Raw genomic sequence first — 27710 nt, forward strand, 5'->3', positions numbered from 1 at the left:
GTTCTTTAGCTAGTGCGTCTTAATGTTCCTTTTGCGTATAACATTAGTCAAACCTAGACCGGGTGCATCGGACACAATAATGATTTATAGCGGCGAATTCATCACTAAAGAGCTTATTTCTTGGCTCCAGTGGTATGGATTTTCTACGGAGACTAAAGAAAGAATAGGTAAGCGAAAAAAATTTGCTTAACAATACATTTTATTCAGCAGCCTCACATACACAAACTTGACCGCTTCATTGATCTTTGCAAGTATGTTATCTTGCGTTTCGACGGCCAAGATCTCCTTGCCATTGCCTAAGATGCAGACGAGCTAAGTTACTACTTCCCTATTACAAGAGATCGTTTAAACTGAAAGAAATTGATTGCAATGAACGCTGAACCAAGAGATGAAACGAGTTATTCGTAAGTATGATAATTAATTTTCCCGTTTCACTTTTTTGTTCTTACTACATTTTGACGTCCTCTGTGATCTATTACTGAGCAGACGCACGGCAACTTGGAATCTATTTGTTAAATATATATATGCATGTCTGTGTCATCTGAGTGAAATGAAATAAGAACGTGACCAACTATAATGGCAGACTAACCGGCAATTTTGATTGGCTACAAGCTGTTTTGGACCTTGGCTTGTTTTTAATATGGTTTGTAAAATTTGTTTTTAATGCAGAGAGGAGCTGATTCAGCAATCAGAGATTATGTCCAGCCACAAATTGTTGGAGACATTTATGACATTGATCTCCTTTATATAGCAACAGGGGAAAGAGTAATTTGTCAGCTCTCAAAAGAAAAAATGCTTTGATGCTGTCATTGGGGTAAGTTACTTGGCTCATTTTACACTTCAATGTTTCCTATAATCAGTCAAAGGCAATTTTGATTTTTTTAGAGCAAGCATTGCTTGAAATTGGACGCGGGCAGACTCTTGTCACTATTTCCTCCTTTTTCAATAACCTGGCAAATGCCAGGAAAGAGCTCTCTACTCCTTAAGTGGTTTCACATTTGAATCAGCCCCTGTATTTATGGGTGGAATCCCACCCATCATTTCCGCGCCAGTCTCAGAAGAGTATTGCGTTACTTCCGATTCTTTCTAAATTTAGTATGTATGACGTTAAAATGTTAAACGAATCATGTAGCGAGTTTGGTGACACTCACTTGACAGTAGGACATGGCTTTATCATCCAAGCGTGCCCAAGTGTGACTTACCCTGCTGAAATGGTTCCGAGAAGATCTTTGATGACGAAAGGACAAGAAAGTGATCTGAATCGATAGCTAGAGAGATTATATAGGCCATCGCGAAATGGCCGCCATCGAACATGTGACTAGCGACTAAATAAAGGTATGACTAACTTTTACTATTTTTATCATCGAATTACAGGTCGCCATGTCTGTATTTAGTCACAAGTAAACAATGTCAGTCGCCAGTGAATAAGTAGTATGGAAATGCGAAGTTACTCGCCCCAGTTTGCTCTTTTGTTGATTTTTCGTGCAGTTCTTCAAATTTGATCAAAAATTTATTATTAGGAGTCTAGGAGACAGTAATTTGCGCTAAGACCATGTTTTAGCGATGGGATGCGATGCGATACAATATATTTGCCAAAGTGAAATTGGACGCGTAGTTCGATCTCTGTAATGTGTTGCCAGGAAATGCCTTTTTTCGGTTGCGTGCGATTCGTGGGCGATTTGGCGATTTAGTGAAGTATCGCTTTTTTATTCGGTCAATTCTGAGTAAGGAACGGAATATAAGCGTTGTATAATTTAAGTTTTTAGCAAGGAAGAAGTTGAAGGTTACGAGGTCGGAGGAGGTTGGCGCCCACGGCTATTGGTGATGGAAATATTTTCAAACGGCGAAATTCAGAATAACAAGTATAATTTTCGAATGCGTATACCAAAGAACAACGTGAATTTGTTTAGTAAATTATTCCATCAATGTTGAGGATAATTGTCACTGAAAACTATATTTTTTATGTTTGTGGAGGCCTGGAAGATTCTGTGGTGCTGGTTTTCCTGCTCCTCGAGTTCGTGGTGTTCATGCTACTCCAGGTCGTGTTCGTGGTCCAGCTGCCCAAAGGGGCTCACGCTCGTGCTTCTGCTTGCGTTCGTGCTTAAGTTGATCCTGGGACCCCTTCAAATCCTACAATGATCCAGGCCAACTGGGATCCATTTTGAGCGACCGCAACTTAGGAGCACCACAAATGAGGAAGTAACCTTTAACCTCTCTTTCACAACTGAAAATGATAAATAATATAGTTACGCTTACCAATACCTATACTGGGGAGCATATATTTTCTGGGTTCCATCAGAGTTATACAAGCCCTTATGGTAGTTGGCGAGAGACCACAACCGATGAGATCAAGCGGCTGATTGCTCTTCTTATTTATATAGGGCTTGTCAAGATTGGTGATCTTGACAAATATTGGAGCATAAGGACCCTAAATCGTTGTCTATGGGTAAGAGCAATCAAGTCCAGAACCAGATTCAAAGTACGAATGGCCATGTTGCATGTGGCAGATCCGGCTAAAGAAGATAGATCCCATAAGATGCATAAAGTTGAGTCATTTTTGATTATTTTAAATCTAAGTGTAATGCCTTGTACCAGCCAAGACAACATTGAGCTATTAATGAGCGTATGGTGAAGTCTCACCACAGGTCTGGGATATGTTTGCAGACAGTTCTAAAGGTTACACCATAGACTTCAATGTCTCTATCGGTAAAGCCGCAGAGCAGGAAACTAGTACATTTGGTTTATGTTAGGATGTATTTATGAAACTTATACGGCCTTTTCTAAGTCAAGGTTACCACTTATTTGCTGATAACTTTTATCCATCGGTCAAATTGGTTAAAGATTTGTTTGATCAGGCACCATCATGGAAACCAGGACAGACTTTCCAGCTGCATTCAAAAACAGTGAGGAATGGGCTGAAAAGAGAGAAAAGAGTGGCATGCATCGGCACTTCAGTGCGTGGACAACAAAGTAGTTTCAGTTTTAACAACTATTGATAAAGGTGAAAATCATGGTCTGGTCAACAGGAGACAAAAGACAGCTGGTGTTTGGAAAACAAGGGAAGTTTTGCAACCTAAAGCGTTATTTAACTGCAACAAGTTTATGAATAAGGTTGACCGATCTAATTAGGGAAGGTTAGCAATCAAGAAATTAGTAAATGGAATGATGCACCTGATGTAAAAATAGATGCGAATGTTCGTGTTGAAAATCTCGAAGAATGGTTGACAAAAAGAAAAACGGAAGCAGAAACCCATGAGCGAGAAGAGAAAATTCAGTTTGAAGTAAAACTTCTGGAGACAAGGATGACTTGTCTCCTGAAGTAATACATAAAGTAAAAATACTTAAAATATTTCACATAAAATAAAAGACTCAAGACTTTGTGACTACGGATGTCACCAATTATGGGGAAAAAAATTGGAAAACTAGACTTTACTGGCAAGGACACACAGGTAAAAACTGTAAAATTCATTATTTACCGTAAACTTATCTGTATTTTCTTATGTGCAGTGTACTTGAAGATTTTGCTGCTTTAACTCAACTACCTGTATATGACTATGATACTGAGTTAAGACTGAATGTGAAATTATTCAACTAAAGATAAATTTGAACCACAGCCATGAGAAGACACAAGTGCTTTGCACTGTAAGTATTAAGCCCGCTGGGCTCGTCTTTTTCAGGTGTGATAATCCCGAAGTTAATTTGATTTAATCTCATTAAATATGTCATGGGCCGACTAACTTAAATTATCAACACTCTCGAGTTAGCAGCTGGATAATGTTACTATGTCGATATTCGAATGTCATGGTTTTTGCCCGCCTATCTTTTCTTTGCAGTTTCGTGTTTCAAACGCGTGATTCAGTAGCAGTAGAGATGGCACCTAGGAAGGGTTTCTCGCCCTTCACTCCGGTCATCAGCCCTGAATTAAGTCCACAATTGACTTAGTTCATTCTAAGTTCGAAAGTTTGTGGATCAACGCCGACGCAATACTTTAAGCGGTCGCCTGTTGTCGCCAGTTTTCCAAGCGATTTTCAAAGAATCGACAGTGCCCACATTCGGCTGCTAGATGGCCACCATTACTCGAACAAGAAGTCCTCTAATGCAACGGAAATTGTCTGTTCCTCGTTTGGGTTGATAACCACTCTGCTTCGCCGTTCCTCTTCAGAAAGCTCTGAGTTCATTTCGCAGCTGAGAGATTTGCTGAACTCCGTATATCTCAGTAAAATGTCTATCGACGAAGAAAATGAAGGTCAAGCAAACAAAGAACTACCACGTGCTTCAAGATGCTTGGAAATGCCAACGACACCAACGAACAAGACATCATCTGTGGCCATGACACCCCCAAACAGTGGAAACTCGCAAAGAGCTGAAAAAAAGAATGTTTCCCCAAATCTAAAGGAGATCAGCGAAAAGGAAGATTTGGATACTCCATAAAAGGTGCTGTTTATGAAGCAGCGAAGCAGTCGCGTCATCAAGGACGTGCATAACGTGTGCGAAAGAAACAGGGAAAGTTTGGCGATGGTGCTTTCGAACATGTGCGCATTTGGCGACCCAGAAGCGAAGGCCATCGTCAATGAAATTGTCGAAGAGATGGCTGTGAAAATGGGAGTAAAGAGGAGTGTGGAAGAGCTAGTTGGCGACGACACAATGTCGAAGTACGTGGCGTGCCTGAGAGTTCCTGATTGGAAGCTTGTCCTTTTCCAGGCGATGGCGAGAGTTTCTTCGAAAACGTGGCAATCCGTGATAAACATCACAGGGCTCAGAAGGACGGGGGTAAGATGTTTAGTTACGTTGGTCTTACGTCGGTATATTAATATTCATACTTGGCGCCCCGGCTAAGGGAATAAAAGAACAAAAAAGAACTACTCCATCGCGAGCCTCAATGTTTATAGCAGCTCTTTCTTTTGTTTTATTCAGTTATTCTCATAAGCGAAGCCTTGTACAGGAAAAGATAAGCAGGCTTTTTTTTATTACTTGAGCGGGCGTTTTACTCAACTGCGTCTTCAAAATTACCCTAGGTCTGTTTTCCAGAGCAATTTCAGCCAGTGGTAAGCTCTTTTTCAGCTGGTGAAATATGCTGGAAGCTGTATGATAATCATCCACATATTTTTTTTGTGTGTGTGTGTTGTACTTCCAAATCAAAATAACTATAACTGTTAAATTTTTTTGGCCTTGCAAGCAGTTCTTTGTATGGAAGGTGGTCATTATAATAATTTGTAAGGTGAAATGGGTTGGTGAAGGGTGCAGTTTTTGTCTTGACTAATTTAGTGTAAAAAATTGTTTTGCAGGTAGAGCTCATATGTTGTTTGGAATTGTTCCCCGTGATGGTGCTGTATATAGCCAGCAAAGTGCAAAATCAGTCTACACATTGACAATTGCCAACTGTAAAGAAGACAGGTTTGTGAATTGCAACTTGCTTGAACTCTTTACTACCTTCTGGCTAGAATATGCTTGTGGTTGTATGTGCATTTAACTTAAATAACACAATGACAGATTTTTGTAAGCCCCACTCAGTTGCAATATCACCAGGTCATGCATCCACTCTGAGATCTAAGTGGATTGATATCAATATCCCTAATTTGGCTTTAATGCACTAAATATAATAATGACTGTATAGATTTTTGGTTTTTGTTTGTTGACAGAGACAACCTCAAGATTCTTTTTGAGGACATCAACCACCAGAAGAAAATATTAAAGGAAAAAGGAATGACAGTTGATGGTAGACATTACACCGTTGAATTTCTGGGTAAGAATCAATGTTAGTCTTGGAATTTGCTTTAAAAGTCAACTTCTTGTTCATGATACTATTTATAGCAATTTATTGTGTTTCTACCCAGTTGGTAGTCTGACTAGAACTAGATTGAAGCAGTAGTCAAACTATAGTAAATTAAGAGTTTTTTATATTGTAAAACATGTTCAAGGTTTAACTGCAGCAGCAAGAAATAAAACCTGGAATTTATTACTATTTTACATCAGAAATTGATTTGACTACCCTTTTCTTTAGATACATTAGAGATTAATTTCCTGGAAAGTTTAGCATGTTAACTTTTGCTTTCCCATTTCTGTTATCAAACTTAGTTGTAGTGGACTACAAGACCTTGGTACTTCTTTTGGTGAAGAAGATGAATGCTTCATTCATGTTAGGTGGTAGAGGTGTCAGTGTCGAGTTCTGTTTCATCTGCAATGCTATCAGGGTAAAGTACTCAAATGATATAGAAATTAGTATGGGGCAACTGCAACTTGTGCTGTTAAAGTTGAGGTACATAAAAGTGCTGCATCAGTTCATCAACTTTTTTTACAGTGATTTCAGATGACTTTGATCTTTGCCAATATTTGGGAAAATAATTAGTGAGTGATAGAAACATCAAGTAGCTTTAATTCAGTCAAAAAAAGTTGTAAAGTACTTCTCTAAAGGTCATTCTGCTTTTAAAACATTTAAAAATCACTGAAAGTATGAATACATGTACTGTAAAAAGAACAGGGCTCACACAGAGTCATAAATTCTTGGAAAAGTCTTGATTTTCCAGACCTGGAAAGAGTCTTGAAATTGAAGATAATGTCTAGAAAAATAGTTCAAGTCTGGAGTTTTTTTTATAGCTACAAAAAGTGCTTAATAAGTTCATTTTTTCCCCTGTGGTCAATTCAATCTCGCCTGTAGCTAAGACATTCAATCACAGAATGAGAAGTTTCACAATTGCACCATGGTTATTGTACATTTGCAGTGCATCATGAAAGAAGCTTGGTTTCTGCATTTTTCAAGTTCTCTATTGATCACCTATTTGACCATCTTCAGTCTGGAAAAATAAATTGATGTTTTGGGAAAAAGGTCTGGGAAAAGTCTTGAATTTTGGATCCAAAAATCTGCATGAACTCTGAAGAAGATAATCGGAAGCATGATAAATGTGTAGTTCTATCTGAAATTATAATATTATATATTATTTGATAGTGTGCCTGTTTTTGTCAGGGTTGCAAATGCCATGATGTTGCTCCAGATGAGACATGCCTGGATTGCCTCAGAAGCAAATGCAACATGGGAAGGTGTGTAGGCATTTGATCATTGTCATATTAAATTACATTCAAACACATAAAGGGGATTTTCTTACTGTTACATAACAAAATGAATTTTGTAAGCCATGGGGAAATGACTTGTACTAAAGCATGAACTGAAATTAAGTGTATAGTTTGGGGTTTTTTTTTTTTTAATTGTTGCTAGTAAACTAAAATCCTCATTCAGGATCTTTTGCCAAACTTGGAAGGTTGCCAAAAATTGTTTTCATACTGTCAGGAAAGGAGTACTCATAGTTTGGTAATTGAAAAAGAAAAAGAAAAACATTTTTAGAGAAAAACATGAAATAATTCATTGCTTCAGAAAATCAATCATTCTTTGAAATTGTCTTGTAGATCAACTGGTATACAAGATGATCTGGTTTTTCTTTTGGACAAAGAGCTTTGCAACATTCAACTTTGTGCTCTCCATATGGAGATGCGCAACACTGAACAGTTGGTCTTCATGCATACAGGGTAGATTCAGGGTAGATTCCCTAGTAGAGGCCAATGCTGCCTTGAAAAACTATGGCCCAGAGTCATTTCATGGCGATCACATCTCAGTAAAGAAGAAGTCAGATCAACAGTCTGCTATTACAAAGCAGAATATCCATGTCAGTTCAATGTCTGGTAAGACATTTCCTAAAATAATGTTTTCAAGAGATGTTTTCCATAGGTCTTAGGTAAAATCTTTTTTTTTTCTTTTTTAATTTACTCTCATGCTGTTGTGTTTCAGGTCCAACAGATCGGGAAATCCTTCAACACCTTGAAGAAATTGTAGAACTTGCCCTACCACTGGATAAATTCAAGAAGCCATATGAAGATGTGAACACGGCAAAAAATTTGATCCTTAACAGAGTTACATTTTACCAGGCTCGTGTTGATGTTAGTAAGAAGCAACTATTATTTTTATACTTGCAACTTGATTTAACATCATGTAGTCAAGATCATTGGTAATGTGTATTCATTGAGTTCATACAGCGTCCAGACGATCCGTCGGAGTGCGCTTTAGGAATCAAATACCTCTGTGAGTATTTCTTTAATTGCTACAGTCTCCTATGTAATTTGCCCATCTTATGACTAATTCCATCACACAGCAGCTTGAAATTAATGGAGCTCCATTAACTGAAAGCTACTGCATGTAGGAATATAGGTGAGCTCAGGATTGAAGTGTGAACCATTGTTTAATTTTAGCATGTCTGATTCTGTTAGTTAACACACCTTAAAGTGTAGAGTAACACAGAATTTTCTATAGTTAGAGATCCATAGGTGCAGTGTAACCCAGTGTTTAATTTAGTTCAAGGTAACTCACATAGGCTGCACTTTAGGTGGTACACCCATGGGTGCAGTGTAACCCAGTGTTTAATTTAGTGAAAGGTAACTAACATAGGCTGCACGTTAGGTGGCACACCCATAGGTGCAGTGTAACCCAGTGTTTTCTTTAGTAAACAGTAACTAACATAGGCTGCACTTAAGGTGGCACACCCATGGGTGCAGTGTAACCTAGTGTTTTATTTAGTTAAAGGTAATTAACATAGGCTGCACTTTAGGTGGCACACCCATGGGTGTAGTGTAGCCCAGTGTTGTATTTAGTAAAGGTAACTAACATAGGCTGCATTTTAGGTGGCACACCCATGGGTGCAGTGTAACCCAGTGTTTTATTTAGTTCAAGGTCACTACTGTAGGCTGCACTTTAGGTGGCACACCCATAGGTGCAGTGTAACCCAGTGTTTTCTTTAGTAAACGGTAACTAACATAGGCTGCACTTTAGGTGGCACACCCATGGGTGCAGTGTAACTTAGTGTTTTATTTAGTTAAAGGTAATTAACATAGGCTGCACTTTAGGTGGCACACCCATGGGTGCAGTGTAAACCAGTGTCTTATTTAGTTAAAGGTAACTAACATAGGCTGCACTTTAGGTGGCACAACCATGGGTGCAGTGTAACCCATTGTTTTCTTTAGTTAAAGGAAACTTACTTTGGCTGCATTTAGGTGGTACACCCATAGGTGCAGTGTAACCCAGTGTTTTCTTTAGTTCAAGGTAACTAACATAGGCTGCATTTTAGGTGGCACACCCATGGGTGCAGTGTAACCCAGTGTTTTATTTAGTTAAAGGTAACTACTGTAGGCTGCACTTTAGGTGGCACACCCATAGGTGCAGTGTAACCCAGTGTTTTCTTTAGTAAACGGTAACTAACATAGGCTGCACTTTAGGTGGCACATCCATGGGTGCAGTGTAACCTAGTGTTTTATTTAGTTAAAGGTAATTAACATAGGCTGCACTTTAGGTGGCACACCCATAGGTGCAGTGTAACCCAGTGTTTTCTTTAGTAAACGGTAACTAACATAGGCTGCACTTTAGGTGGCGCACCCATGGGTGCAGTATAACCTAATGTTTTATTTAGTTAAAGGTAATTAACATAGGCTGCATGTTAGGTGGCATACCCATGGGTGCAGTGTAGCCCAGTGTTGTATTTAGTAAAGGTAACTTCCTTTGGCTGCACTTTAGGTGGCACACCCATGGGTGCTGTGTAACCCAGTGTCTTATTTAGTTAAAGGTAATTAACATAGGCTGCACTTTAGGTGGCACGTCCATGGGTGCAGTGTAACCTAGTGTTGCTAATGAGTGACTGTAACCCAGTTCAGTTTTTTCTAGAAAGTGCTGTCCTTTAAGTAGCATAAAGACATGCAGACATTCTCTTTAAGACAATGAAATTGGTGCGAGGGAACATTTCTTCAAGTAGTATGGTAGCACAATGTTATGTAATTAATGCATTTTTCCAAATGTTTAGTACTTTTCAGAAGCTTTAGGCAAGGGCACTTTTGTAAGAGATTTTGGTACACATACTGAGATAATTGATTTGGAAGGCTCAGGTTTGTTGAACAACAGTAATAATAACACTTTGTTTTTTCTTTGGTTACAAGTTCTGATTTTTTCTCACTAGCTAAAGAAGATTTACCATACTATAATATGACTTTATTGAGTGTTTTATGCTGAAATATAAAAATTTTGGAAAATGAGTTTGGAAAATATTAAAATAATTAAACTTATTGCTAATGATGAGCTTAGGAGCTGGTACCTTAAAGGTTAGTGTGAACCCACTGACCAGCTTTGCTCCAGTTTAACTTTGCCTAAATGATATTTAGCCACATCAAAAGGAGCTTTTTGTTTTTAATTCCTCAAAAATATTTACCCAAGGAAAACAAAATGTTAACTTGCAACAGTTATTTGAATGATGTGATAACATATAGGGCCTCTCATTACAGTCTTTCTCAGGTCTTATTTCAGGTTTTGGCTATTTTGCAGATATTAAAGCTGACATGGAGCCTCGCCTTGTTCAGTGGCAGGCAAGTTGGATGAGCTACATGTCTTTTTCAAGAAGTTGTGCTAGTCACGCAAAAAGTCACTATTCACTATTGTTTTTCTTGCGTTAGATCTGCTTTTTTCGATTCGATTGCACCTTGACTATTTTTGTACCGCTACTCCTCTTGCGTTATATTTATTTAAATGAGCAACTTTTAAAAGACAGAAAATGTCCTTCTTTCAATAACGTGGCAGAATAAAACAATTCCACAAAGATGTTACTATGATACTTTTTGGTACGAAATATTTTATTTTTGACCAGCACTGTTATGCCTAATTTTGTCCATAAACGGACAAAATTGCTCCGATTTTGAGACGACATTACAGCTTTTTGGCAGCGATCGCCAAGAAACTGAATGTGCCACGGAATTACACCCAATTAAGAAAGATATTTTCTCCCTTCCAGCAGTCATTAGAAAGCCGTTTTGTCCCCTCAAAATCGGATGTAGTTCACACGTTAAGGGTAATAAACTGATAAAAAATGATTTACAATTATCCTGTTGTCAATAGGTTCTTATTCACGTAAGCTGGGTCATAAACTATTTCTTGCGGAAGAATCATGGGGAAGAAGTTGTCCTTCATTTTAAAATCGCTGAAATTGTAGTAACTAAACCTTGAATGAAACTATTGTAGGAAGATTCATTACTTGACGAGGGAATTCCGCATTTAATTGCACGCGAAAAGAGATACGCGAAGCGATGAGTGCGATATCGGTTTTTAAGTGCAATTTAACGCGGAATTCACGAGCCAAGTAATGGATTTTCCTTGAATCACATATTTGAATAAAAACAAGATAAAAAGAAAACAGCATTGCTTATATTTGTTATGTATACGTGGATGCGAAACAATATCACTTAGCCCCGCTAAACAACTCGCCTCGTCAACCAATAAGAAGGCGAGATTTTATGCAATGATGCGATTCTATCTGATATTAGGTCTGCTGACTTGGAAAATACTACACCTAAAATTTAACATCAGCAATCTTACGAGAGAAAGCATAAAGGCTAGGTCTCTTTGACGGCTTATCTCTGGTTGACATTTTAACCAATTCTCGAACCCTTTCATAAAAACCCAACAAGGACGATATCGCCTTAAGCATTCTTCCCAATGAAAAAATGTCACTGGCAACGCCATAGAGTCGTTCACTAACAACCTCAGGGGCTAAATAACTTTTCCCTTTGCATTTCATAACGGTGCCGTTTCTGCGGTACAACGTAACAGATGAAACCTTAAGGCTCTTTCCAAAGTCAATAAGAACTGGGCTGAATTCTCCAGAGGCTGAGGGCCGTTCTAGTACGGGCGACCCTAAAAGCCAGAACGGCGGAATGGCGGAAAATGACCCCAAATCCTAAAGCACGGAACGGCGGAAAGTGACCCCAAATCCTAAAGCACGGAACGGCGGAAAGTGACCCCAAATCCTAAAGCACGGAACGGCGGAAAATGACCCCAAATCCTAAAGCACGGAACGGCGGAAAATGACCCCAAATCCTAAAGCACGGAACGGCGGAATTTGACCCCAAATCCTAAAGCACGGAACGGCGGAATTTGATCCCAAATCCTAAAGCACGGAACGGCTGAAAATGACCCCAAATCCTAAAACACGGAACGGATGCCAGGGCATGTTGCACAAATTTCGTACAAAGACACCAAGCGCTTAGCTCATTTATCCTCACGACGATAACGCGCGTGACTAAAATTAAGTGTTACTAATGGAACCGTGTGCAGTGATACTTGAATATTTGTTTTTCGACTTCGCTCCCCTCTTCAAATTCTTCTTGACGGCTTCCTTCCGCTAACTTTCTTACGCTAGTCTAAGTTTGGAGCTGGGGCTGAACGTTGTCATATTTTGAGAAGCCTGAAAACGTTCCTGTGATGTTCTCACATTTACAAGCATACGAGACGTTATTGTTTCAATAAATCAATACAGACGTGACCAGGAAACGTATCAAAGTCAGTTACAATTGTTTATTGTAATGTGGTATGTCGAGTTTGGTTTCATGGCAAATTTTGCTTAACAAAAGGTAACTAAACAGGTTTACAACGCGAAAACGCAGCTATCTTTCATGCATAATGGTTCATTATTATTTATACCACTCAGTAAAAGAAAAAAATTAATAACACTTAATTTTAGTCACGCGCGTTATCGTCGTGGGGATAAATGAGCCAAGCCCCTGGTGTCTTTGTACAAAATTTGTGCAACATGCCCTGACATCCGTTCCGTGTTTTAGGATTTGGGGTCATTTTCCGCCATTCCGCCATTCCTCCGTTCCAGCTTTTAGGGTCGCCCTTCTAGTACAACATTGTTTCCTTTGATGTCGTTATGAAGGTATCCTTTAGAGTGCACGTGGTCTAAAACACTGCATATCTTTTTTAAATATAGAAATAAAGTTTGCTTTAGTAACTGCGTTGTTATCGGCCGCTTGATGGAGAGTTACACTTTCATGCTGAACACCATGAAATTGAGTCACAAGGCATAATGGTGAGGCCTTTGTAACAACACCAAAAATCATGGGTAGATGTGGATGGTCCCCCAAAGCAGAGCAAATCTCTCCTTGCTCGTTCTTCATCCTGTGACGTTTCGTTGTGAGTCATTTGCTTGACAATAACGTCGAAGCCTCGATAGCGCCCGAGAAAACACTGTCCAAAGCTTCCACTCCCAACTGGATTTTTAGACAAGTATTCAATGTTTTCTGGCCTGAGTTCTTTGGGTTCAAATCTGGATCCATTGCTCGCTGTGGTTTTTTTTTCCAATTAAAAAGGTTTGATGACGTTTCCCACGAGGTTTCTGCGAGACAACTGCGTCGGCACCAACAGCCATTTGAATCATCTTAGCAGCTCTTGAACAACCACCCAAGGCCTCTTTCATCTCTTCACTGCCTGGTTTAAGCGCGAGGATATGGGGTTTCTTGACATTTTGTGGCTCAAAATGTTGGTCCGAAGGAGGCAGTTTCGTTTCCTTAGCCTCAGAAGTACAAGGCACCAACTCATTCGCTTCGCGGTTGAGTGATTGTAGTTCAACATTTTTATTCGTTGAATTCGGCATATGCTTCCCTTGTTTCCTCTTTCTCCATTCTTTTCTCTGTCTGTTTCTTTCTTCTGGAGTGTTTTTTCGTGATTTAATAGCTCGCTCTTTTCGTTCTTCTTCATCTTCAAATTCCTTCACAAATTCCGCCATCATTATGTAGCTAATTGATCTATTTCCGAAACACAAATGAGCTCGTGATCGGTGTAAAAGTATAAAACAAAGGCTTGTTGATGTGCAGGAAATTCAATGCTCGTTTTAATGAACTTGATGATATGTGAAAGCCCGAGTTGCTCTTCAATCGTTTCTGGTTTGCTTTCATTACGCGACATTCTTCTGTCAGAAGAGTGTCGGGAAAAACACCTCGCAAGGATCGTACGTGACAACACCCTCCACGCCTCGACTAACGCTAAAAAAGCTCCATACAATTCCTTATAATAAAATCCGGGATACTTACAGTGCAAGCCCTGTGTGTCTTCTCATGTATACAAGCATGAACCAGAATTGAATAATTTTATTTTTTCTCCTCATCTTTACAGACAAGAATTGGGAGACACCCACCTGAGGCTGGCACAGCTCTCCCGCAAAAACAGTTCTTTCTATCCAGGCAGTCTGTTCAGGCAAGATGCAAACACCCAACTGTCCTCCCTTCTGATGATAACAAGGGTCCATCTTATACAGTGGGAACACAAACAAGGTCAGAGACATACCAAGGAGCCAAAGAAATACACAGGGCTGACTTAAATGATAATACTCCAGGACACATAGGTCTTATTGGTACTGCTGAGAGAAGATGCCCTACAAAGATACTAGTTGACTTCATGTCTAAAAGTAAGAAGTTTTCCAAAAAGGTTTTTCCTGAACTTTATTTATTTTTATGCTGTAGAAACATTCGAAACTTTAGACATAAACATGCTCAGAGGTGCTTGTGTCATCTTTTCAAAGGGGGTTATGTGCAAGAAAAAGTACAGATCTGTGTACAGATCTCTTTCAATGACCACCAATTCTAATAAAAAAAATTACAAAAACCCGCATTTAAGTAATGTCATGCCTCTTGCCTTGGTTGTTCTCTATAACAAGCTAGTCAAGTTTCTCAGTGAAGTTGGCATAGGGACCTTAAAGAGTGTTAGGGAGAGCTTTGTTCTGATTTGGAGCCTCAGGATCAGGTTGAAGGCTGTTACAGAAATCTAACAGAATGTCTTGTTAGATTAGCATCTTTTTATCTGACCACATTGAAAGCAGAAGATTTTGATTGGTTCAGGGAACTAAACACTTTCCAAGTAGCCATTAGTGGAGATGGCCCCTTTGGAAAATTTGACCAGCCTTGTGCCTGGCTCATAAGTTTTCTAAATGTTGGTCACAGGTTTCTGAGTAATGAGGACATCTTTTTGATCTTCGTTAGTAACTGTTCAGAACAAAGTACTGCAGCTGAAAGGTACATTGCAATGATTGCTAAGGAAATGGAGCAGGCTCAGTTAATGTTAATAATACTGTCATTAAATTTACCTTTTGAGAATTCCCCAATGAGATAAAAATGTTAGCTTTTCTAACTGGGGAGCTTCTGAACAGTGCAAAGTATTTTCAACATTTGCTGACATTTCAACTGATAACTTGTGTGATGTAAACAAGTCGTTTGGCTCAGAACTTCATAATGATTTCAGGCCATGGGGAATATCATAACAGACTATCTGTTTCTAATAAAGTTGGTGACCTCAAGGGTAAATTAAGCAAGACTCAGCTTTCAACAATAAACGCAGCAAAGTAACAGCATTTATTGCACCTCATATTAGTTGCCAGGAGTTTGAACCTCTCATTGATTCATTGACAGGGCACATGTAGATCCTCTAAATTTAAAGAATAATTCCTGTCAGCATATTTACAAGATAATGCTACATGAAGCCATCCAAAAGTCTGCCCTTGGAAGTAATGTCACAAATATGAGTGGGGTAACCTGTGATTCTTCATTTTCAAAGTTTGTACAGGCACTTAAATCTAAATGATTCAATAAAACCAAAGCAGATGGGAAAGACTTTGAGTGTAGATTTACAGGCAGAGATTCCAGGATGTATTTGCATAATGTTTATTCACCTAGTTGAGTCTTTGGAGTCACCTGCAGATACTGCAAGGCAAACCTTCAGACTGCACACCTTTACATTTGTGAGCTTGCAACTAAGAAATGCAGTGTCTTTACTCGGTGGAATGACTATCCATGATGATGAAATTAAAGAGCTGACTTCTTACTGCACCAAATATTTCAGGGCTTATAGTTTGTTTCTTAGGACTGTAAAACCAATTACATAGACAATAGGTCACATTGTATACATAGCATACTAAACAAGTAGTTTCTGATATATTGGTTAAATTTTGAAGTGTTGTTACTTTGGGTTAGCTTAGGTTCTCTTGCCTTTGGCAAATGGGGTAGTATTATGCAGCCTTGGCAGGAAAGAAAGACCAAAGCCTTCACTTAACAATTCTGCCCACCCAGCAAAATGGTCAATATTCATGAACAGAAAAAAAATAGGGATGTATTCGCCAACTCAACATGCAAAGCAAGCAGGATGGGAGAATAGTGTCTGTTCTCTGAACCAATCAGATCCCAGGAATGAATGTGTACAACAAAATGTGTAGAATAACATGCTAATACACCCATATCTGAGCTGTACTATGGGGATTTAAGTATTCTCTTTTGAGGTTAATGAGTTTGCACAGTTGTATGTTCTTTGAAGGAAGCGCTAAGAGCTATTAGACTCCACTGGTGATTTCTTTCCAGTTCTTTTCAAAAACTTCTATATTTGCATGTGCTGCTTATCTGTTGGTGTCTATAGCAATTTAACTCAATTGTCCATTATCAACCAAAGCAGAAGATTATTGAAGTGAGAGGAGATTTCAACAATGAATTGAGTTAATAACTTTAATTTTACTTTCCCCTTCTTACCTTGATCACATGATCAAGGTGAACTCTAAGAATACCAAAATTGGTCACTGTGGTGTAGTGTAGTGACAGTGACATTTATGTCATGTGACCTTTGCTGCACTGTACTTTTGAGAGTCTACCATCTTGCCAATAGAATTTTTGTGTTCCTGGAATCTCATGTGTTTTCTTCTCTTGCGAAGCTACTACATGTGGAAGTCAAATTCATGCACAGAATTTATCAGAGAAATTTAGGACAGTCACTGGTTCATGATGTGGGTGTTTCAAAGAGTCCTTAATGGAAAGGTAAGTGAATCCACTTTGCTCTGAGTGTTTGATTGAAAAGAATCTCTCTTTAATAACGAATACATGTTATACCTTACTTAATCATTGTTTTAGAATGCATATTTCATCAAGTGGAAGGGCTACTTGAGCCTACAAAACTCTTGGGAGCCAGAGGAGAATTTAAACGCCTTTGCCTTGAGGTAAGATCTTATGAGTGACCAACCACTTTATAATTAAACAAAAACAAAAAAAAAAAAAAAGGAGGAACCATTACATTGGTTTTCTCTGTTGATATTCTGTGCTTGTATGTAATCATTTACTATCTAATGTAAAAATCATAATACCATCTTTTAAGATGAATGTTATTTCCCAGCCCTTAGGTCATTCAACAACCCAAGGCTCACACAGGAGATTGCTGATGTCAGTGAGGGTCTCCACATTAGCATTTTAGAGCAGTCAAAATTAAAGTCTCAATTACCCACTGTCATTGCTTTTAACCACACTTATTTTAACTTTTTGATCAAAGATAAGGGATGAAAAAGCAATGACAGCATGTACATCTTCCTTGAAAAACAGGATTTTATAAGATGCCACTTTCTTAATGGGTGGCACAGGCTAATAGGTAGTGTAGGGGATGGGGTGCAAATTGACTTTCCTGTGAAGGTCAGACTGTTTTTTGTCATGGAGTCCAAAGACTTATACCTTGACAGGGGAGTCAATTACACCTTGCCCACAATATAGGCCAAAGATATTGAGTGTTTCCTTTTTGTAGAGCAGCATGTAGCCTGACATGAGACAAATTAAAGAAACCAAGACTGGATTTGATTCTATTTGGCAATGTGTATTTATTACAAAATAGAAAATCTCTGTTTTTGTAGTAGTTCATTACATATTCTTTTATTGATTTAAATTTTTCATATTTACAACCAAGAAATACACACAATGTGCAGGCTGTTTTACAATTTGTTTAGTAAGTAGAAAGGACATGAGAGTAGACCTTCACTTCCTTGAATGCCAGCTTTAAGAGAACTTTTTTAAAATCCAAAGAACAAAAATCAATGGTTTTAAAGTATTTGAGATTGCTATCCCATTCACTGTTGTTTTTGTTCTATTTTTTCAATACTGATTTTTCTCCACTGTTCAGTGCTGTGGTGGTCTACTGAAACTACCCTAGTTTTTTATCTTTATGAACTTTGCACCAGACACAAGCATAGAATGAGGTGGCACCTTTAAGTCCCAACATGATTAAAATGAATTTATAATCTCCCCTCAAAATAATTCAAGTGTTATTTCTTTCCCATTGATTGTGATTTTGTTTATGGAATTTAGATCATTTATATCTGAAAAAAAATCAGCAAATGACTCTCTCAGTATTTCATACTTTTCTGAATCCTTCAGAATGGCAATTGTACAATTTTCCCCTTGCAGACATTAAATCACTATAATTTTGCAACAGGGCAAAAGAATGATAAAGCTTGTATTGAGAGTCGTCCTTGCCCCATCCCCTGATATTTTACCCTTTACACTTTCATTTTCAAAATCAAATTCTGGATTTTGATTAATTAAATCTTGCACTCTTTCCTTGAGAAGTTCTTGAATGAAACTTCAGCACCTTCAGCTCTCCCAGGTGTGGATATAATATGGCTCATGTCATGCCATTGCTTGATTAGATATGATTTTGGAAGATCATCATTAATCATGGAGAGCTCATGATAAAACAAGTCTCCTACAAAAAATTTGTCTAAAAGAAATAAAATTTGATCCAATTTTTCCTTTTCCTCTTTTAAAAGGGAGTCAAGCCCTGTAGCAGTGTTTTCTTGTTGCTCATCACTGACCATTTTTGCATTGTGTTTGCTTCCAGTCTTGACTTCTTTCATGGCAATAGACTCAACTTCTAGTCCAACGGACTTAGCAGACCACAATGCTCTCTGAGCTCTTGTCATAAAGTCTTTGAAGTCCTTGACTTTTTCTTTACCTCAGAAATGTCCTTTCCCCAGTAGTCTTGCAGAGTTCTCTGCTGGCATTCAATGTAATCAATTAATTCTTTATTTGAAGTCTCAACTTGTTCTACATCATTTTAAGTGTCCTTATCTCAGCTTGCATTTCATGAAACATCTTTCTCTTTTCTTCCTCCAAATTTTCCTAGTTTGATATCCACCCTTCTATTTCTTCATGCGGGAAAGAGTTAAATTCCCTTAGTTGTTCGCGATGAATACTACAAATCTTCAACTTTTCGGGGATCAGAGAGAATATCACATTCATCCAAAAAAGTGACGCAAAATGAGAGATAAGAGACCCCTGTTCGTAGCACGATGCTCGCAATCTACCAACAGCGTCTTCTTTCTCGGATGTGCCGGGTCGAAGTTAAATTTCAGCCAATTTACTGTGTTTGTATGGAAGTGCAATTCGACTCATGGGATTTGCGTAATTTGTTGGGGATCAAAGACGAAACAAGTGTGAACCTCGAAATTTCGTCCAAAGCAATAACTCACTAACACGATAACACACCGATGCTCGCACGTACGAAAATTATCTTCATTTGGTTTATACAGCGACTGGACAGCGCGCGCAAATGCCGCAAAACACGTGGGTGGTACAGAATTCAGTCAGTAAGCTTCAAGTGCGACAAAATGACAAGTATAATGCTGTTAAGTAACAAAGCATGACACTGAACATTATACCTTACCTTAGTGAGCTTGTCTTCGTGCACTCCTTCCAAAAATCCAAGATGGCGCCAAACGTTTCGCCTCAAAAGCTTTATTCTTTTAGTATCCAACCGAAAGCGTCTGCCAGAAAAGAATTAACCATATTCACTTCAGCCCTGAGACATGCTTTGAAAGCTGCGAATTGAGCTAGGATACAGGAGTGATTACTGAGAATTTAACGTCACATGACGTCCCAAAAATTTTAACTAACCGTGAATCGGATGCTTCACCTCCTTCGCTGATAAATTGGTTTTAAGTTTATAACGATTGGTTCAAATGATGACCAGAATACACAAGAATGTATCTTTCGATGCAACCGCCTCGGTTGGCGAGAAATGGATGTGTTTTTTTCCAACGCGCACTACCACCAGACTGATTACGCGCAAACGAGGCGCTACCAAGAGACCCCTTGTTCGTTCCAGTCTCTGTCACACTCACCACGTACCCAGGCTGCCACGTAACCATAAACTCTGGGAATTAGTCTTTGTTCCAAAACGTGGTGTGTTCCTTGTGTTCTACCAATACTCATAGCTTTTCTTTTTTTTCTAATCAATACTGATAGAAAGACTGAAAATTGAAATTCTTTTATGAAGTGTGTGACAAAATAATCTTACTCTTATCAGGATGCAAAATTAGTTTGAACAAGCTTGAACAAGGAGAAACAAAGGAAAGTTATTATTCATCAGTTGCTAAGGGAGGAACCAATGTTGGAAAAGAAACTTTTGGCTTTGGCAAACAACTTTGCATGCATTTTAATATTTGACATATTTTTTAGGAGACTTTAATTTAAAATTACATTTTTTTGTTTGAGGTGAGAGCAACAAAATAAATAAAAGAAAAAAAAAACACTGAAAAAAGTTGGCTCTTGAAGGTCTACTGTATCCCTTTTAAGTCACAGAGTCTTACGAGTGCAGAACTGAATGGCTTACAGCCAACACACTGGCCCCACACCTGTCAGTTTTTTGTTAAATCTGTGCGAGGGACATGTGAACTTGTGAACTCACGGACACGCTGTGCAGAAAACAATTGTTTGTAGGCAATGACCATGATATGCGTCAGGTCAAGTATAAGTTGGCAAAGTAAACTTTATATCTAATTCTTACTCTCCTAAGAATTGAAAGTAGTTAAAATTACAATTGAAAGGTTATTTTAGTTGCAACTCACCTATTTATTGTTTGGTCATGGGAGAAGAGGAAAGGGAGCATAGGGTCTGGTTGTATCAAATTAAATCTACCTGATACCCCCCTTAAGGCTCTTCTGTATTCTAATGACTGTCACTTATTGGCAGTCAATTGACTGTAGTTCCCCCTTTACACTGTGTTAACAATGAACGATCCCCTTCCATTCCCCCTGAAAACCATGTGATCAAATAACATTCAGATCAACCAGAATGCCTTTGCTGATCAACTATCCACACATTTTTCTCACTTTGCATTCTGGACATTCATTGCAACTTGTGAATAAAAATCTTTACATCGCACTTTTTACTAAGTAATCTATATTAACTGAACTTTAGTGCTAGACACACTTTAACAACACGGTTATTCAATTTTGGGTGCAAAAGCATGGTCAAATACTCTACTTGTCTGTCTCATATCATGTGTGAACCAACAGGAGCAAGTGACTATTTATAAGAATTATTATTAATAACTTTTACTTCTTAGTTGTTGTTTCATCTGTAATTCAAAATTACAAACCAAAGTGATTATAACCCAACTCACTATGCACAACCATTAACCCTTAAGAGACTGGCATCTAATTTCTCCACACCAGATCACCCCTGAATAAGACATCAAATTCATGAGAATAAGGGAAATGATCAAAAACTAAACAAGTTCTTGATTGTTAAAGAAATTCTCCTTTTCAAAACCTTAGAGAATGTGTAGAAAATTATGGAGAAAATGCATACTGATGTTAGGGTGTAAAGAGTTAATTTAGAGACCTGAAAGACTCCAAGGTGAGCCTCTTCTTTCAAAGGGGTGGATAATGCCATGCAGAGGTTTTCTGGTCACTTTGCCAGCATGTAAACTCATCCACAACCAACTTGCCAACACCATTAGTCAACTTGCCAACATACAGGTCAAACTGCTGACATACCAAGTAAAGCCTAAACCTCAATTGCTCATTCCAGAACTGATAATCAGTCAGAATAAAATCAATGACTTCTTAGAACAAACAGCAAATTTTAACTTCAATAAATGTATTTTATGCCTGTTATCTTGAGTTATAAGAAAGGTTAAGTGACAAAATACTGAGTTGAAGGAAGTTTCCCATGAGTTGGCAAGTGGTGTTCGCCATAAAAAGTTGGCAATAGCCAGACCTATTGGTGCTGTTTGCTGCAGAACATTGCATTGCAAATGACTATAACATCACCAACTGGCCAACAGTCTATTTCACAAAACATCCCAATTTTCAGATTAACCTTCAACAACAAGGAAAAGGCAGTAAATAGTTACAGATTATTAATTCTTTCATTTCTTTTGCTCATGTAGATCTCAGGTTCTGGGGTAACATGACTAACAAAATCAAACAACAAATATTGCAATAGAAAATATAAAACATTTGATTGCTACCACTACCATGTCACAAAGGTTTTTGAAACCATTTTTAAATGTGCTCTTGTTAAAATGTCCTCACAATGACATAGAGAATGGTGGTGAACAAAAGCAGTGCAGACAGTTTTAAATCAATTCATAATAAATCCAGGATTAACATACAAGGCAGGATTGTTGAGGACAAACTGATAAGCATTAAAACTGGATAACCTTTGTGTGTGGTTCTAATAACTCAACCATATCAGGTCTGGAAGTGAAATTTCACTCCTAAATACTAGCTAAATGATTAAAACCATTTGAACACTAAAAGCTGCTGGTCTACAATGAGTGTGTAAAAACCCAAATCCTCTTACTCAAATCTTAAACTTAAGCCCAGAGTTGTGTTTAAGTCATTGCCACTCCCACAAAATCTGCAGATTTGAACTGCACTGCAGACAGTTTTGTACTTGCTATAGTGAAACTCCATTTGCAATCTGTCCATTTTTAGCAATGTCCTTTTGATCCACTGAGTATCTGTACAGTTTAAGGTCATATTTGCAGTCGGTAAGTTTATTTGCGATCAACAAAGTTTGATTTTTCATTCTTTAGGAGGTCTAAAACCAAATCCGAATGCATAAAATCAAGTTGCCTTCTCTAAAAGCAATGCTTGTTTAAAAGCAATGCTCAGTGAAAAGACAATGAAACAGCTATTGTTTGGTTGGGTTAAGTTAAGTATTTTCAAGACACTAAAACTCTATATGAGGGTTATGCCCTAAATGTACAATATACTCTAAATTAATAGCTTCAATTTTTAACTACTAAGTGACATTAAAAGAACAGGTGCTATATAAATAACCTACAATGTTTTGTTATTAGTAACAGACTCTTCTTCTGCTTATCAAGCAAGAGGTTACACTTTCATCCACTAAATGTAGAGATGCATGAATCAAACATTAAACTACTCCGTAGATACTCATGCAACAATCTACCCTCAAGATCTATCTTAAGGTGGGTATAAAAAATTGTAAGGCAACAATTATAGTACATGTAGCTAGAGTGTATACACACACCAAAGCTGCTCTCTTCAATAATTAATGTTTATGATTGGAACAAAGCCAGGTCAATCCATCATATAAGCCATCACCAGATGTAGCACACGACGGCTGGACATACCAATTTCTGTCTCTTAGCTTGGTTAGGTGTAATCTTTCTTGAACTTCATGAGGTTTGATAGCTGTGAGCAAAATGCATTAAAGTAAGTTTTAAGCCTTTGACACCTTAGAGTAACAGCATCTAATTTCTACTTACAATATCATACCTGAATTGCACGTAAAGGTCATGAGAATAGGAAAATGATCACTAAAGAAGCTTTTGATTGTTAAATAAGTTATTATTTTTAGCACCTTAAGAAATATGCAGAGTATGCTTAACAGTATGGAGAATATGCCTCCTGCTGTTAGGGTGTAAAGAGTTAATGGTGGTTTGGTGCATCAACAATTCAAAGAACCTTTCTCATTCTCATGAACTTCTACTTCTTTTTCGCAAAATGCACAACAAGGAATTTATTATGGTCTTACTAGTTGGCTGAATGATGTATAACATTACTGAAGGGGGGATGTTATATGTTAGTCACTTCTGGGAGTTTAAGGGTTAAGAAAAGACAAGCCACTCACCATCTGGCAAGTCTTGTTTGTTTGCAAATATTAAAATTAGGGCATCCTTCATCTCCCTGTCATTGACTATCCGGTGAAGTTCTGTTCTTGCCTCATCAATGCGGTCTAAGTCTGCACAATCCACTACAAATATCAAGCCCTGGGTACCATTATAATAGTGGCGCCATAGGGGCCGGATCTTGTCTTGTCCACCAACATCCTGAAATAAATTGTTTAATGCTCAAGATTGCTGGTTTTTAATAACAGTGCAACTTTTGCTATTTGAATCAATCATTAAAAAAAAGTAATTAATAACTAGAAATGAGCTTTGAATTCTAACTTGAGGATATGGTAAACCTTTGCAAGTGTCCTTTGTGCAAAAAATTGATGCACTATTTGAAGTGTGACTACCATAAACAGTATGTAAATGAGCCCTTGTCTGTTAAGGTGAAATATTTTTGCCCTTCTCATAAAATTTTTTCAATTTTTTCTCTCACAGCCCTCATTTCTTTTGTCTTTTATCAAAGGACTCTTCTCCTTTTACTTTTCCCCATTGACAGTCTAGTCTGGGACATGGAAATTGAAATAAAGTTTACCATGTGCAATTGAGATCATGAGATGTTTCTGCAATTAAAATTTAAGAAACAGGATATTTTGCAGCCAAAAAAAATCTTGGGAAGTCATTTATATTCACAGGTTATAATTGGTTATTCACACTTGGGCAGGATTAGGAAATTAGTTTGCAAATATATTTGTGAATAACTTGCACAGGTTTCAACATTTTACAAAACTTTTTTTTTTGAAATTGTAGTTAAAAAAAATAATAATATAATAATGATAACAATTGGCCCTTGAAGGTCTACCATGTCTATATAGATGGAGCCAAACAGGTTAGAGCCAATATGATGTAAAATGACAAATTATATCAATGGCTAACAAAGATGGTTCTAGGATTTGCAAAGAAATGTTTGGATTTGAAACTGAACTGCTATTAACCCATTAACTCTTAAGATCTTATTGGTAATTCTCCTTACAGTCTGCTATATAGTTCTTGTGATGTTAGTTTGGAGAATTTGGTATTGGATCGACATATAATCCCCTAATTCAGATTCTTCCTTATTCTCATTACTTGCCTGCTTGATATTGTATTGATATTGTAAGGAGAAATTCTGTCTTAGTCACTCATGGGAGTTAAAGGATTAACAATTCTCTCACTGCCTACACGTCTTCCTCTCTGAGGACCCTGAATGTGCTTACCTCAGTACACTAACATAACACTTACCCACACATTGAATTTGACATTCTTGTACGAAACAGTTTCCACATTAAAACCTACTGTTGGTATAGTTGTTACTGACTGCCCAAGCTTAAGTTTGTATAAAATCGCTGGTAAAATGTTAAGGATAGGTATCCTGTATCAGTAATACTTATGTACCGCTACTGTTAGTTTTGACTGAAAAGAAAACCAATGGTCATGCCTGTATAAAGAATTTGTACAAAGAACAACCTGCCACAAGATTTGTCAGTAAGGAAAGTTTCAAGGTTTTGTTTTAAGCTTCTTTTATCTTTAACTCATGCTAAATACTTCCTCAGATAATGCTGAAAGAGCAAACAGTCTGCTTTTAGCCAATTGCACCCTTGGAGATGAAGTTTAATAATGAAGTTTCTTGTAATTAGTGTATTGTGAGATAACATGGTTAATCACAGGTTAAAGCAGCCCTGACTAGTAAACTTTGATGACCTGAAACACACTGAAAATGATTTTTATTCTATATCCTTTATCATTCTATGTTTTTTAAAATTATTTTTAACATGCAGCTCAGGGAAATAAATGAAATATCATCTGATAACCAAATCAATTTACAAATAACAATTTAAAAATGAAAATATAACAGTGACGAAAGGATACTGGTTTTTCCGGCAGCATCAAGACCTAACATCAAAATTCTCATCTCCTTGTTACCAAATATTTTTGATAATAGCTTCCCCATGTTGACACTTAGGCAAAGCCTGTAAATGGAAATGAAACACAAGCATTTTTAGTTTTTGAACATTCAATCCATTTTCCTGTGTACGTCCTGTTTTTTATTCCAAATCCCAGAAGTAGTAAATAAAGTACAACTTTTCAGCTGCTGCATAGGATTAGTGGTAATTACCAAAACAATTAACAACAAAAATTACCATGTGTACTGCTGGCTTTAGTATAGGTAGACACAGCCAAGAAAAATTACAGATAAATACCACACCTGCTTTCAGAAGTTGAAGAAATTACCCAAGTTGCACAGTAAAGAGGGCAATTTCTGCAACTCCTGATAACACAAACAATATTAATCCTAACTTTTACAAGAAAACATACGATTACTCATTTGTAATATAAGGCACAAATTTTTCTCTTATCAGAAGGTCAAATGTGCGTGCTGTTGCACAATATTGTAAGAAGCCATCTCAGTTTTCAGTTGGAATCAATGAATGTAAAACAAGCAAATCAACTATATGAAATTGCATTTTTATACAGCGATGCCATAGATAAAACCAGCCCTGCTAAAATATTTGCCATCAATTAAATTGTAATAAAATTAGGCAAAGTTAAGCATTTTTAATGTTTTCAATTTAAATATATGTTTGCACCTTGGCAATTACTGAAATGAATGAAAAATCCCCCCTGTCTCAGCCAGTCAGCACTAAGTAATTTTGCCTGATATGTTATAAATATTGGATATGATGCATGAGGCATTCCTCTACATACAGCAAATGTAATAAAACCTATGCCAAATGGTTGTGATTATTTTAAGGATGCAAGAATATTCCAGCAATAATCTAATACAATTGATGCACACAGGTAGTAAGAGGTGAGTGATCAAATATTCTGGAATTATTAAACCCAGCATATATTTTGAAGTGATTCTCCTCCACTAAACAGGTAGTACTAGCATGAAATTATCATTTCAAGCCCTGTATACTACACACTATGCATTCAATATTCATGAAAAAAACATTCCATGTCATCATATCAGCTCTGTTACAATTCAGCTAAGTTTTGTGATTACACATAGCCAAAGTGCAAGGCTGATTTTGAACTAAGTAGCTACTTCTAAAAGCCAGAACTCGGTGTTTATTACAGTAAATACTGTTCACATAACATGACAAATATCGATCATCGGGGAAAAGAACGAGGTTGAAATCAGAACAGTTCTTTTTGCTTCAGCAAAACGTAAACCAGTCAATTAAAATTCTTAACTTCATTTTGAAAACGTAGGAAAAATACGAAGGAAGGACGGGAAATATATTATCAAGTACACAAATAAAATGGAAACAATATCAAACGCTGCCACAGACAGAGTGAAAATAACTACTGTAAATGATCGAAGTAATGTCTTCTCTGAAGCAAACATCTTCGATTTTAAGCTTCAGAGAAACGAGTAGTACTGTATGGAAAAGAGAAATTCCAAACTAAAAAAAAACAATACAATACAATACACGGTTTGAATACTAAAATCTTACCACACAAAGCAAATAAACGTACAATCAAGAGCTTCCAGATTTCAAGAACGAAATGTAGGCGTTTGTAAGTTGATACAGCGAACATGACTCTACATTTGACTAAAAACCGACAACAGAACAAAAGTGAAGAACAATACCCTACCTTGAGGCTCAATTGGCAAATAAGGGTTAGAACTCGGCGAAACTATGGCTTTGTGGCTTTCAAAATATCGTTATTGCATTGTTAGATGCTCCGCCATTTTCAGAATAAGAAACACACCTTGGCTGATAGCATCCTAGGACCCAGCCCTCTTTCAAAGGAGTACCCAGAGGGACTATGGGTAATACTGTCTGGGTCACGAATGGGCATCGATAAAATTTCATAACCCGTGCTAACTAAGGAGACCGAAACTCCACCATTAAGAACTTACTCTTTGACACATCTATTTATTTTTATTGATCTATTTAGTTTTTTTTTTTCGAGGGGGAAGTGGTGGGGATTGGGAACCGCTGGTCTCGTACCCAGGTCTTTTACAGCCAAGCGGTTCCACGGTTGGATTTGGGGGACACCAGTTGACTTTATTTCTACAGGCCTGTAACAAGTTGGCCATAAACCACTACTTTTTCGACTACGGTTTAACTTTTAAGCTATAGATCATTTAATTATAAAACAAGCAGCATCTGAATGCTCACATCAGGGGACCAGTCAGTAATCA

General features: G+C 37.6%; 3 protein-coding genes, 2 long non-coding RNA genes and 1 pseudogene across 7 annotated transcripts; 3 read left to right on the plus strand and 3 right to left on the minus strand.

Annotated features, from left to right (window-relative positions):
* Nucleotides 1–1136: 1136 nt before the first annotated feature.
* LOC149049072 (uncharacterized) lies at nucleotides 1137–15194 on the plus strand. 2 transcript variants are annotated; one of them, XM_089201506.1, is made up of 3 exons: nucleotides 1137–1335; nucleotides 2382–3449; nucleotides 13967–15194. In XM_089201506.1, exons 2-3 carry the CDS (start codon nucleotides 3390–3392, stop codon nucleotides 14435–14437), a joined length of 531 nt encoding a protein of 176 aa, XP_089057632.1. In that variant the 5' UTR covers nucleotides 1137–1335; nucleotides 2382–3389; the 3' UTR covers nucleotides 14438–15194. The 2 variants fall into 2 exon arrangements, with proteins under 2 accessions (XP_089057632.1, XP_089057631.1); XM_089201505.1 differs by having other exon boundaries at nucleotides 1150–1335; nucleotides 1975–3449.
* LOC149049073 (uncharacterized) lies at nucleotides 3830–11210 on the plus strand. Of its 2 annotated transcripts, XM_089201507.1 has the most exons (9): nucleotides 3830–4770; nucleotides 5286–5394; nucleotides 5640–5743; nucleotides 6076–6191; nucleotides 6962–7035; nucleotides 7399–7671; nucleotides 7778–8068; nucleotides 9834–9915; nucleotides 10349–11210. In XM_089201507.1, exons 2-6 carry the CDS (start codon nucleotides 5297–5299, stop codon nucleotides 7520–7522), a joined length of 516 nt encoding a protein of 171 aa, XP_089057633.1. In that variant the 5' UTR covers nucleotides 3830–4770; nucleotides 5286–5296; the 3' UTR covers nucleotides 7523–7671; nucleotides 7778–8068; nucleotides 9834–9915; nucleotides 10349–11210. The 2 variants fall into 2 exon arrangements, with proteins under 2 accessions (XP_089057633.1, XP_089057634.1); XM_089201508.1 differs by lacking the exon at nucleotides 7399–7671.
* On the minus strand, nucleotides 11243–13728 carry LOC149049074 (uncharacterized; annotated as a pseudogene).
* Nucleotides 15195–16508: 1314 nt separating the features above from the next.
* Nucleotides 16509–17125, plus strand: LOC149049075 (uncharacterized). The gene is made up of 3 exons (XR_016185210.1): nucleotides 16509–16644; nucleotides 16738–16823; nucleotides 16997–17125. It is a non-coding gene; the product is annotated as an uncharacterized LOC149049075 (long non-coding RNA).
* Nucleotides 17126–17448: 323 nt separating this feature from the next.
* On the minus strand, nucleotides 17449–19721 carry LOC113666875 (uncharacterized). The gene is made up of 3 exons (XR_016185209.1): nucleotides 19540–19721; nucleotides 19310–19409; nucleotides 17449–18640 (listed from the first exon to the last, which is right to left on the minus strand). It is a non-coding gene; the product is annotated as an uncharacterized LOC113666875 (long non-coding RNA).
* Nucleotides 19722–20746: 1025 nt separating this feature from the next.
* Nucleotides 20747–27310, minus strand: LOC113666855 (ADP-ribosylation factor 6). Its single transcript, XM_027182651.2, has 5 exons — nucleotides 27158–27310; nucleotides 25424–25524; nucleotides 24797–24900; nucleotides 23536–23734; nucleotides 20747–23096 (listed from the first exon to the last, which is right to left on the minus strand). Exons 2-5 carry the CDS (start codon nucleotides 25503–25505, stop codon nucleotides 22954–22956), a joined length of 528 nt encoding a protein of 175 aa, XP_027038452.1. The 5' UTR covers nucleotides 25506–25524; nucleotides 27158–27310; the 3' UTR covers nucleotides 20747–22953.
* Nucleotides 27311–27710: the final 400 nt, after the last annotated feature.

The sequence above is a fragment of the Pocillopora damicornis genome, chromosome 3 (assembly GCF_964200805.1).
Source record: "Pocillopora damicornis chromosome 3, jaPocDami1.2, whole genome shotgun sequence".
Taxonomy (NCBI): Eukaryota; Metazoa; Cnidaria; class Anthozoa; order Scleractinia; family Pocilloporidae; genus Pocillopora; species Pocillopora damicornis.